General features: G+C 37.5%; 1 protein-coding gene across 1 annotated transcript in view; it reads right to left on the reverse strand.

Moving 5' to 3' along the window:
* The window catches only part of GPM6A (glycoprotein M6A), a gene marked incomplete at both ends in the record, with an annotated part of 127,888 nt that overhangs the window by 24,821 nt on the left and 89,638 nt on the right, over positions 1-13,429 (reverse strand). The window contains one exon of the mRNA XM_081999335.1: positions 305-461. Within this exon, the coding sequence (XP_081855461.1) occupies positions 305-461 (157 nt within the window). The remainder of the gene's footprint in view (positions 1-304; positions 462-13,429) is intronic.

Here is a 13,429-nt window from a genome sequence, read left to right on the forward strand (position 1 = left end):
AAGGCATTACACACGTTTAGTCCTGTCCCAAACAGTTTATGTCGCTGAGAGAATAAGCTTTCCCATTCAACTTGTGGAATTAATTGCTCCTTACTTAGTGATTAACTAATATAGAAAACATTTCTAACACTCTATTCTCCTTTGCTATGTTTTTTAACCACTAAAAGAAAAAAAAAAAAACAAACAAAAACCAAACACACGCCCCCCCCCCCCCAAATAAACATCACTACAAATATACAGGCACTACAAATATACAAAATATGTTAAAATTACCATAAGCACAAAAGCTTTCTTAACCACTTACCCAGGCACTGACACATCTGCCACAAGTGGTGATTTTGAAATCGCCATAGAGATCCTTGATGGCACCAGTTGTAAAGAATCCCTCCACCATCAGCAAAATGCCATAGACAAAGAATGCAGCTGCTACACCATATATCACATACTTGAAGATGTCAATCCTGTATAGGAAAAGCAAAAAATATTTATCTGCATAAATATTTAAAGCTGACTCTGAAATTTCAGGTTGAGATAATCAGACCTATTAAGCCTCAAAGTTTCTATACTGGAGTCAGCTTAAGTGCTGATGTGCTATAATGACAGCTGAATTTGAAGACAGGAGTCAACTTTGGAATAAAATAACATTTATATAAGAAACACTGGGCCATTTAATTTAATAAAATGTAAAAATGGATCTGTAGACAGCATAATTTGTCAGAATAATTTAAAAGTCAGTTAATTTTAATTTTATTTTTCCTCTAAAATGAGTGAAAAAGAAAAAAAAGAAAAAGGAAACAAGAATCTGACACATCTCTTGAGTAACACATTGTATCCAGCACTTAGGTTATAGAAAATATTTTGTCACAATCTTCAATAAATCTTTCTACATGTACAAGTAGTTCTCAAGCTTCAGTACCAGTCTGTGGTATCTTCTCCGCATTATTATTTTTTCACTTATTCTCGAATGGACAAAGTGTCTGACACAATAATAAAGTCATCAAGAGAGACCCCTAACTTCAAACCAGAAATATTTATTATGACAGTAATAAGGTCAGATCATCTGGTGTTCTTCTATAACATGGCTTTAAAAACATCATTTCACAGACCCAAAGCTCAAGAAATGGAAGGATGGATTATAGTGTAACATGCAGAGCCCTAGAAGGCTCAATTTATTACAAAGAAGATTACCTGGGTTGTCATGTGGTTGTTCTGCCCAGCACTCTCTATAAGCTCAACAGTAGTTCAAGGATACTCTGCCTCCTAAATGTTCTCTCATGACAAGGTGTGCTGGTTTTGGCTGGGATAAAGTTAATTTGCTTCACAGTAGCTAGCATGGGGCTATGTTTTGGATTTCTGCTGGAAACAGTGTTGATAATACAGGGATGTTTTCATTTCTCCTGAGCGGTGTTTACGTACAGTCAAGGCCTTTTCTGCTTCTCACCCCACCAGTGAGTAGGCTGGTGGTGCACAAGAAGTTGGGAAGGGACACAGCTGGGACAGCTGACCCCAACTGACCAAAGGGATATTCCATACCATATGATGTCATGCTCAGCATATAAAGCTGGGGGAATAAGAAGGAAGCAGGGGGATGTTCAGAGTTACGGTGTTTTGTCTTCCCAAGTAATCATTGTGCGTGATGAAGCCCTGCTTTCCTGGCGATGGCTGAACACCTGCCTGCCAATGAATTCTTTGTTTTTCTTTGCTTGCGTGAGTGGCTTATTGCTTTACCTCTTAAACTGTCTTTACCTCAACCCACAAGTTTTCTCACTTTTCCACCTCTCTCCCCCATCCCACAAGGGGGGAGTGAGCGAGCAGCTGTGGGGTGCTTAGTTGCCAGCTGGGGTTAAACCACGACACCAGGATTTGTGAAAAGATGTTTGAAAGCACCTCTCCACTCTAAGTCTGAACTTGGATACATTCCTAGTGAACATTGCCTTGGATCAGCAGGTTTCAATGTCTCCTACTTGGACTTCTCTAAAAAACTAACCACAGTAAGCTTCCAGTTTATCAATATGACACTGCAGGAGTTGCACAACTCTCTAGAAAATGGTAATATGCAGGTTTAAGATGTTAGTAAGATCCAGTCATATTGCCCAGGTCAAGATAACAACAGCTCATAACAAAGTAGGACAAAAAATAAGCCAGAGACTCATTAGGTTGTGCACGATGAATATTGACATGTGCCAAACAACTACCCAAACTGGGCATTTCTCAAGACATGAAGATTAATAGTTTTATTGTTATGAAAAGAAATATTTAATGATAACATTTCTTTTGGATCACACTTTTCATCATCACCCAAAAAACAACTCTCAATACAAGTTTTACATGTACAATACAATAACAAAGCTCAAAATCCAATTGAAATATCTGAGTTTGAATGGTTTTCAAGAGATTCAAAGTCAGATTCAAGTTGACAGTTGATATTTCACATGTATGACTCTGTCTACAACCACTGAATGTGTCTTAAGCTTGCATGAGTCTCATAAAAACACAGTTAAACTTATGACCTGATTGGAGGGGAGAAGTATTATATATGAATGCTTTTGGCACCTATTGTAGCAATTTTCAGAAGGCAATAACTAAATTGTTCTGGGAATGAGACAGAATACGGGATTCTGGGATTGAGACAGAATATGGTCTAGCATTTCAATAAAAAACCCTCTCAGCTTTTTTCTACATCGCTTTTTCTTTCATACTCAAGTGAAAACCAGGGTAAGTTGATAATGTATGAAATAGATACATGAAATACTCAAAAGGGTGAAAAAAAATCACAGAATCATTGAAGTTGGAAAAGACCTTTAAGATCATCAAGTCCAACTATCAACCCAACACCGTCATACCCAGTAAACTATGTCCTGAAGTGCCGTGTCCACATGTTTTTTGAATACTTCCAGTGATGGTGACTCCACCACCTCCCTGGGCAGTCTGTTCCAATGTTTGACCACTCTCTGAGCAAATAAATTTTTCCTAATATCCAATCTAAACCTTCCCTGGTGTGACTAGAGGCCATTTCCTCTCGTCCTATCACTAGTTACTTGGGAGAAGAGACCAACACCCACCTCGCCACAACCCCCTTTCAGGCAATTGTAGAGAGTCATGAGGTCTCCCCTCAGCCTCCTCCACACTGAACAACCCCAGTTCTTTCAGCCACTCCTCAGAAGACTTGTGCTCCAGACCCCTCAGCAGCTTCGTTGCTTTTCTCTGGACATACTCCAGAAACTCAATGTCCTTCCTGTAATGAGGGGCCCAAAACTGAACACAGGATTCAAGGTGCGGCCTCACCAGTGCCCACTACAGGGGCACGATCACTTCCCTCCTCCTGCTGGTCACACTAGTTCTGATACAGGCCAGGATGCTGTTGGCCTTCTTGGCCACCTGGGCACACTGTTGGCTCACGTTCAGCCGGCTGTCAGCCAGCACCCCCGGATGCTTTTCCACCAGGCAGCTCTCCAGCCACTCCTCCCCAAGCCTGTAGCATTACATGGGGTTGTTTTGACCCAAATGCAGGACCTGGCACTTGGCCTTATTAAACCTCATATAGTTGACCTCTGCCCATCAATTCAGCCTGTCCAGATCCCTCTGCAGAGCCTTCCTGCCCTCGAGCAGATCAACATTTCCACCCAACTTGGTGTTGTCTGCAAACTTACTGAGGGAGCACTCGATCCCCTCATCCAGATCACCAATAAAGATAGTAAAAAAGACTGGTCCCAAAACTGGTGAAAAAAAAATTAACACTTTAAGACAGCATTAGATGGTGCAAAGATGGAATTTTTTTCAATATAATTGCTGTTTACATTGTGAAAAACTTATTTCCCTAATTTTATAGTAATTCAGTCAGTGTAACACTGTTTTAACAGGAAAATGAAGTTTTGAGCCTATTTTGTCATTATTGATGAAAATAAACTTACAAGAAACAGACAGCAACTTTGTGCCTATTCCATAAGATCTCTTCCAATTCCTGTGTTGTATATCTTATAAAATTGTGACTTCCACCAGTGGCTGACGTGTGGGAGTTCTGCCAGCAGCAGCTCCTCACAGACCTCTGTGCGCTCAGTGCTGTAGAAATTACAAGCTATCATTGCCTAAAGAGATTAAGACTTTTGGGAAGTCCGGAGACTATTTTAGCCCTTGCAGCAGCCCTTTAAACCATCTGTGCTGAGCCTCTCACTGAGCTGCTTGTATCAAAAAGCATACTAAAGGATCTCTGCTTTTTCCTCGGCCTTATGTGTAACTAAAGGAATAACTTTCATGTAAGCCTTCCTTTCACAAAGAGAAAATATATATAGCTATATATCAGACAAATATAGACATCAATTTCTTCCTCATTCACTCTCTACAGAGAGAAGTAGTAAAAATTCTACTCATCAGAATACATGAGATGAAACAGCCAGACTTACAGCAAGGAGAAAGGCTCTTGTATAATGCAAAGAGTAAACATATAAGCAAAAATTGTGAAACAATCATTCAGCTACCTCTTTAAAAGTCAGATAGAACTGTACCGCAACACATTTAGCGTGCGTTGTATTTAAAGAAAATGTATTACAACAGTAGCATTTTATAGATACAGTTTTGAAGATAGTGTTGGTATTAAATTATTCTGCAGCATCTAATAGATTTCACATAAACTTTGATTTTCCAATGGAATTATAATGGATAATAAAATATAGGCCTTGTAAAATGGAGATTGCCTTTCTTCAAAATAAAATTTGATTCTTTGTGGATGAACTCAGGGAGATTAATTGCCATCTGTGTTTCAGCAAAGTCTCAAATGCTCTGCAGACAGAGCATGAGAGCAACTAGGGAGGTAGAGGGGAATGGCAGAAGGGGTGATGAACATGAGCCAGTGGGCGAGATGGGTAAGGACAAAGGAAAAGGATAAGCAGGACTTATACTTGTGTAGGCTGGAATGAAAGCAACGAGGTGGGTAAGGAGCAAAGGAAGAAGACACAAAATTATAAAGATAAATTTCTGTACTCCTCACAGGATTGGAAAGATATACATTAGGTGGAGATTAAATGAGAGAACAAAGAGAGATCTTGAGTATATATTTACTAATTGCAGGAGTCCTGTGAATATTATATAATGGTATAATTAAAGTAATGAAACATTTCTATTAAAAGGCAGTCAATAAGATTGTGAAAATAAACCTAATTTTAACAAATTAACATTGACCATGCAATCTTCACATATTAACCTAGGTTGCTGGGTACAATAAGCTGAATGATTATCTAAACATAAATTAATTGTGAAAAAATCTTGAAATTAGTAAAAGCCTTTTTTTAAAATAGAGTAATCTAAAACACATTTTGCATACTGTCTTAATCTTGTAGACATTCCACAGGTTCCTGATCTGCTTTTCCTCACAACATTATGTTCAGAAATGTTAAAAACACAAACAACACTATTTTCAATTTGTGATTTAAATCATGCTGATCTTTCAATTTTTACTTCTTTTCTGCTGTTGGGTCATTAATTATTCCATATTACAGGGACTCCCTAATTCATTAATCTGAATCTGGATTCTATCCAACAAGACAGATATTAAAATAGCTCTAGAGAAAAATAGAAACTTTCTTCCTTTGACAGAAGTTATTGATGGAAGCCATCAATGCTAACATCTCAACAAACAGGTTGTAGCTGAGTACAAAGTAGACTATCCCAGCAGAGACAAGTCAGAGGTGAGTGAAAACATTCTCCGTGAGTCAGATCAACGTTGCAGATTTCCTACTGTGTATTTTCATGGTGCTTTGGCAAATTCAAGGATTAAAAATTAAAATAAATCAGCAATAAGATTAATTGTTGAATGATCATGTCTATGTGTAGTAGCAGGTTTTTGCAAAAAGTGTGTTATAACAAACCAGGGTTTTTTTGTTTGTTGAGACACTTTCAATCAACTGAGCTCATAATTATTACATTCTGTTTCAAAAGTATTTCAATATTCATAATTAGCTTCTGTTAACTGTGTCTACACGTAATGTTTTGGGCTTGTGGAACAAGTTGTTTCACTGGAGTAAATCAGTACAGCTCCACCATAATAAATGTATTTACTATCATTAGTTAACATATGGTTAATAACTGTTAACATTGACCCTTTATATTTTACTTTTCCTGAAAGTAATTGCAAACTGTAGGAACCCTGAAGCATTTACGTTATTCAGTCTAATCATGGTACATTTTCTATCCTCAGTGTTGAAGGCTGGTACTCAGCTAATGCATACCAATACATATTTTTCTATCAAAATTACTTAATATTGCTTTGGAACAATCTACATACTAGTTAAGGGTATTTTTCTTTAATTCGGTTAATATAGGAATACATTGCAGGCATTTATTTGCAATTAACAGCGATAAACTACATTAGTTTGCCTCGTGACGTGATTCTCATGCTGTAAAACCTTTTTATTCACATAAAGTATGTGTACACTTCAACCTGAAGAAGTGATAAAAGCCTAATATTATAGAGAATTTGGTTGGTCTAACCCACCAGAGTACTAGGTATTACTGTGGAACCAGTTTTCTGGCATTCATAATTCTGCCTCACATTCCTCTTCTTGAATTTATAACATAACTTCTCCAATGTAGATAATGACATTCAAATACTACAGGTGCTGAATAGCACATAGTTGCCAACAAACTGTGCCTATACTCTCTGAATGCAAGTAGATTCAGGCAATTATACCTATGTCCAAGCTAAAAAAAATACAATAAGGAAAATAAAATACCAAAGCTATCAAAGTCCTAAAAATTTAGTTAGATTATCATAGTGCAATTCCTAATTAAAAAGTGCTTTTTTTTTATAGCTGGCATAGACAATTTAGAAAGATGAAAAATGCATGCAATCACTACCATAGGGTAGGTCAGTTTTGCCGGTTTTGGGGGTTTTTTTCTTTTTTTTTTTTTTTAAATCACAAGGAACTTTGAATAGTTGATGTTCACATCTAGAATGCACAATTATCTCTGTTACTCTGTAAAACAGCAACGGTGGCCTTCATGCTGATCCTCTTGCCCCCTGAGGGACTGCTCCTAAGAGGCAGTTAGGAGACTGAGATAACAGCCTGCCCCCTCAAGCTATCTCAAGCTTGTAGAAACAGGTTTGCAAATGTGTTTTTTTAAGAGAGACAAGATATAAGGGAATGTTTGCAAGCAAGAGAGTTTGTTTAGGGTATGCAGATGCCATGGCCCATGGGAGTTTTTTAAAGAGGTGCTCAGGCTCTCCTGCAAACCAGCTGGGAATAATCCCTCAGTATAAATTCATAATATTATTCACTTAAACAGTTTCAGCAAAGATAGTTGGTACCATGAAGGTAGAGGAATTGTTAGCAAAGGGAGACGACAAACAAAGGCAAACTTCAGAAGGAAAACATACAGCCAGCAGGGATAAAGAAAGATTTATTAATAATCATGTACTACCTGCAAAAATAAAAAAATTCCAGGTAACAACATAAATGAGATAAAAGAAAGCGAAATATCATCACTGTGGAGAAGGAAAAAATGAAACTAGTAAGAAAATGTCGGCATAGGTCCATGAGGGATTTTTTCTTAGATTAGGTTAGTACAGGGTCTAAACTTCTAAATTTCAGGTGCAAACAAAATTGGAGTACAGAATGCTCAGTTAAAGTCTGTCAGGAAATGATAAAAGGAGAAAGGATTAACAGTAGACAAAGGATAACAGCAACAAAGACCTAAAAGTATTTTTTATTGAAGTAGAAATAAAACAAAATAAAACCCCAGAAACTTCTGGTTCTGTATTTCTGTAAAAAATTTTGCATGTAATCATACAAATAATTTGCTCAAAACTGAAACCAGTCTGTTAGGATTATATAAAGAAGAGATCATCATACTATAACGCAAGTTATACTCACATTCTGTAAGGGCCAGCACCAGATTTTGTTGTTCTACTCTGAACAGAAGCTGATGTGATATAAGATCCCATTGATTTTAACAGGTTAATTTCTGACATGCAACTCTCTATAGGTATGCAGAATACAGCCCTAAGTCATCATCCTCTAAAAGTTTGATGGTTGCTTCCTTCCTTCCTAAGAATTGAGTAGATGAGATTATTCATGAAGCACCTCTAAAGGCAGTAGAGAATTCACAAGATGATGGAAGAGGAGCAATAGCAGTGCAAACCACATTTCTGCCCTATGAATCTTTTAACTTTCTGGGAACAGGAAAGGATCCAGCATAAGAATTTGAATAATCATGAAATGTTTGAGTCCAAAACACAAAATCCTGACTATGACATATGGATGAGGCTGCTTTTCAAAGTTGTTTCTGATAATCTAGACTTGTTCTGTCTGCTCACCTCTAGCACAACTACTTTGTTAGAAACATTTTTAAAATTACAGAAGAAATACGGAGCCCTCTTTGCCTGAAGAAGACCAAAAGAAGATTGGAATTAGTACACAATAACAGGCAGACTTCTGGCAGAATTATGTGATGGTTTTGTTCACTGCGGACACTGAATTGCCAGGCAACATTCCATAGCAATAAAGTGTAATAGGATGTGGCAAAAGCATATCACAGGATTTGCGAGTATTTCGCTATTACAAATGTAAAATTAGAGTCACACCCCATAAATACTGATAGCGTAAGATTGACAACTTGATAGTAAAATTCCAGATTGGGATGGTAATAGTTAATTTTACTCTTTTCAGATCTCCTGTGGAAAGGCCAGTTATCTTAGTTTTGCATGGCACATGAAGCAAGGTGTGGCAATATGTATATTACATAGGAATATATGCTTTCCATTTTACATGTTTATAAAATAAACTAAGACTAAAAGGAAAAAAAAGTATTTAAAAGAGAAAAAGATATTTTCTATGAAGAAGAACCACCTGCTGAGAATGGTCTATTGCAAATGCTTCAAGTCACAGGCACGCAGTGATTATAGCCAGTCTAAAATTCCAGCCAACCAAGAGATCTGCTTAACACAGTATGGAATAATACAGCTGTCTGCCTAAAAGTAATGGACTGCATATGCACAGATGAAGACTAAAAAATTCTTTATGTAAGATCATTCTGCTGTTATTCATATGTGCTGCTATGAATTTCCTTATTCAATTATTTCATAAAGAGTACTAAATTTTTGCAGTTACTTCCCAAATCCTAAATTTTACTTACATAAATTTTTAATGGTTTTGCTTTTAACAGATACAGAGCACTAGACTGTATAATACAGCTGAATAGGTAGTAAATGTGACTTTTCAGCACTGTATAATCTTGCAAAAGTCATATTCTCAGGTGCTGGCATGTTTTGTTAGATTAGGTGCATCTATCAAGTGATACCAGACCTAAAATATTATGTTTTGCATCTGATCTTTAATACACTATATTTGTCCAGTGTTACTTTTTATGCGTGACTGAACCATTCCAGTGAAATAGAAACTATTATCCCTAAGTAAACTGCAATTTTTTTTTTAATGAAAAAATGGATCCTTTGATGACATTGTGCTCTCTCTGGTGGTTCCTGTAAAATTACGACACATGAACAACACACATAAGCCAAAGTTAGGCCTTCCTTGCAGAGAAAACTTAATTCTTCTACACATTATCAGAATCCAGGTACGAGAATTCAAAGAGTACTATTAGTTGGAACTCTCATTAGCCTAGTTAGAAGTCTTTTTATCACTCAGCTCAGGAAAAAAACCTTTAACTTTACAGCAGTAGGGATTACGGGTACATCCCCATTAGCATTTTGGCTCAGGAATGGCATTTTTTTTTTAAGCAAGTCCTGCAGCTGTCCCTACTTATTGAGATATGGTTTGCATCGTGTTTTTCAGAATGCACCACATGGTTTCCTTTCGAATTAAGCTAAGTAGGAATATGCTCCAGGAGTGCTACTACTGCACTCCAGCAAGTAATGTATGTTCAGTCCATTGCATCAGGCAAGACTGAGTCCAAAATAAGTCCCTGAAATAAATACTGTATGAACAGCAAGGTATTAGCATGAAGTATTTAGGTCTACCTATCGGTTTCTGTTGTGCTAACACTGCTTTCTCATGTATGTGTAGCCATATGAAGACTCCGCTTAACTCTGGACTACATCTTCAGAGCTTACATCTCAAAAATACCAAGAAAGCAGATTCTCTGTAGATTTCAAAAGAAAATAAGGCAGTTCTCAGCCCACTGTTTCCATAGTGCAAGATTATCAGCCTGTGCAGTGCACACAAGAGACACACAGTATTACATATCAAGCTAGGATTTCTACATGTGAAATTTCTTATGCAAACTGTGTACATCTCCCCTTCTTCCCTGTCTCTTCTTCCTGTTCATAGGCTCAGATAGCTGAGTCTGTGCCCAGATGAATCTTCTCCTTACAGAGCCAATGGGTTCATCTGCCAGGGTTCTTCAGGATGGTTGCCATTTCCAGACTTTTTATGACACAGCCCTGCATAAGTTAGCAATCGCTTGTCCTGATACAGAGCCTTACATGTTTCACTTCCCATAATGAAAATAGTGTTTAAAACATAATTTAAGTTCAAATGTAAAGAACGCCAAGCTTTTGTAATAGACCAAACGTATAGGGAAAACCATAGAGAAAACCAGGTTAGTACTAGTGCATATTAAGTAGATGACTAAAACAGAACCATCACATGGTTTAATGCAAATATTTATAAATATCACATTCTATATCTGCTAGCCTTTACTACAGGTCTCATTGTAATACCTTTCATGGTGTTCCATTAATATTAGTGTAATAATATCAATAACAACAATAATATTTTTAGTGGTACCAATATTTAACTTGTGATAGCTGCAAAGCCAATAAAAACAAAGAACAGCATAAGATCAGAGTAACATCCGTTTAGCTACCTCTCAAAACACTGGTTTCAAACACTAAGAGGGGGGATATAAAAGCTTCCACACATGCCCTTTTTTAAATTTTTCTTTTTTCAAAGAAAACAGTTGCACATGCATGTGTAAATTACTAAATAGTATCCTTTCAATAAACAATGACTGTACACAGACTGAAAGGTTATCAGCAAGCATCAAGCTCAGACACAACAGCATCTGAAACACAGGCTTTCACATTTTGAAAGGAAGGAAATTTTTAGCTGTAAGAAGGTGGCTCCAGTAGAGTGTCTGTGGCATTTCCAACACAGAAGGTAGTGACAACAGATTTACAGATTGTAACTTTGTTTAGTTTACTATTTGGTTTCACACCTTTAAATGGAAGTGAATTTACAATGAGTTGAATTAGCTCTGACTGTAGTAGGAAAATGTTAATGTTTCTATCAGGAAGATTTCATTTCCCCCTCTATGAGCGCGATTCCCTTGTTTCATGGCCTATATATCACCAACATGTGACAGATGGCACTGACTGGCCTCGCATACTAAAGCAAAAGAACTGTGAAAAGACGCTGTTGGAAAACACACCAAATGTACCTTGTGCTGCTGATTTCCTAAAAAACATGTTCTGGAATTTGTTCCAAACACCAGAGAAATATAAAAATCCACTCATACAATGCATGTTTGATAATCATGCATCTATTTCTGCTGACTTCAGAATCTTGTCAACATCAGTGATTAAGTACACGAATCTAGTACTTTGCAGATATAGTGTTCACTACAGTTTATTAAGTTAGTAGAAGAGTGACTGAGTACCACATCTGCCTCAAGCAGATTACTCAGTTTCAGTGAAGCCTACAGAGCTGTTAAATTGACAAAGTAGGCAACATGAACCATTTACCTCTTATAGTTAAAATATATTAAATATTAAAATATAAAAAATATTAAAATATTAAAAGGCAGCTTTCAGGAGAATTTATACCACCATATTTATTTTCTTAGGATCTCTTTGAATTACAAGGAACTAAAATAACTAATCTTCATCCACTGAAGGAATCCACATCCCAAACAACAGCTTGTGACTTCTGTACATTAAATCCCCAAGAAGCATTTCTTCACTTGCGGGAGAGGGAAAGCAGTTACCATTAGAGCAGTGATAATGTTGATAGCGAAGAAGTCTGGGACTATGGGGAGTGAAGTTTCACAAAAGTGATTCAGAAAGCGATAAAATTATTGCTTAGTCCCAATGAAAAGGTTACTCATTGATAATTCCAAATGTTTTTTATAACCTCCCAATTTATTAAAGTTTCATGGATTTAGAAATGACTCTGTAAAGAGAGAAGAAGCTACCTCATTCAGTTTTGTGATTTTTGAAGATACGGTCTCTCCATAAGCAATACCTTAAGGAATTTTACCTGTGTCACTCTGAAGAAATTCAAGTCAGGCTGTAACACAGTACTTTGAGGCAAAATGTTTTTTCAAAAAATCACTGCTTCTTTTTAGAAACCATTGTTTTCAACACCCTGTTACAGGCCAAATTTGGTTTTGTCTTTTTCTCCCCTCAAAACAAGGAAGTAAAAGAAGATTCTTTACTGTGAACCTTTCCTATAAAAACACTATCTCTACCCCACTCAGGATCTCTTCATGTTGTCTCCAACACCTCAGAATTATTGACCATGAACATTCCATGTTTTAACTTGGAAAGAAAATCATATATTTGAGAAAATTGACTTAACTGTCTGGCATTTAAGGAATTTTAAAACCAGCTGCAAAACTTGCTCTTCATTTTTAAAATTATGAATATTTACTAGTTATTAGTACTTCTAAAGCAGATATGAACTGTAGCTGGTACATATTATTTAAACTCAGATAAGAGTCCAGGGAGCTGGAATCACGGACCATGTCCACTCTGCAGGGCCAGCACTGCAGGACCACCTCTTCTATTCCATTCTGCTCTTGGCTGAACCCCCAAGGGCAAAGCCCTCCAAGGGGACTTCATGGCCTATTGCAGGTTCTTGATTAATTGGTCTCTCCCCAAGCATCAGGGCACCATGTGGGAAGAGGGCTGCCCATGGGGCAGCCAGGGCCCACCCCTGCAGCCCAGGCAGGGAGCAGGGCAGCCAGGGGGCAGCCCCAGCCCCATGGCCAGGTGAGTCTGTGGTGAGGGACTGAGCCCCAGCCTGGGCTGAAATGGAGTCCTGGACCACTGGCAAGTTGAGGGGAGGCCAGGCAGGGGCAGTCAGGGCTGTTGATGCCCTCAGGGACATTGATATGGACATTTCTGAATGACTTTGTTGGCTTTAGGTACTTTGGCTTTTATTTTAGGCACTTAAAGAGTGTTTCAGATCTTGTTTATGCCCTCGTTATGCCCTACTCTCTCTACAGGGGTCTGCTGATGCTTTTAAATTGCAGTGAGTAGCTGTATTGACAAAGATAAAAGATACAGGGTGGGTTGTGAGTTGTGTTGAGTTCAGAACACACACAGTTGTGAGCACAGTTAAAAACGCCCTTATCTCTTGCCACCCACATAAGTAGCTCTGAGATAGGGATTGATTTTTATTCTGAATGACATTTTAAATCCACTGTGTTAATAAAAATATAGACAGAAACCATAAGCATGATTGAACAGAATCTA

Source organism: Phaethon aethereus (genome assembly GCF_964289735.1).
Source record: "Phaethon aethereus genome assembly, chromosome: 4".
Taxonomy (NCBI): domain Eukaryota; kingdom Metazoa; phylum Chordata; class Aves; order Phaethontiformes; family Phaethontidae; genus Phaethon; species Phaethon aethereus.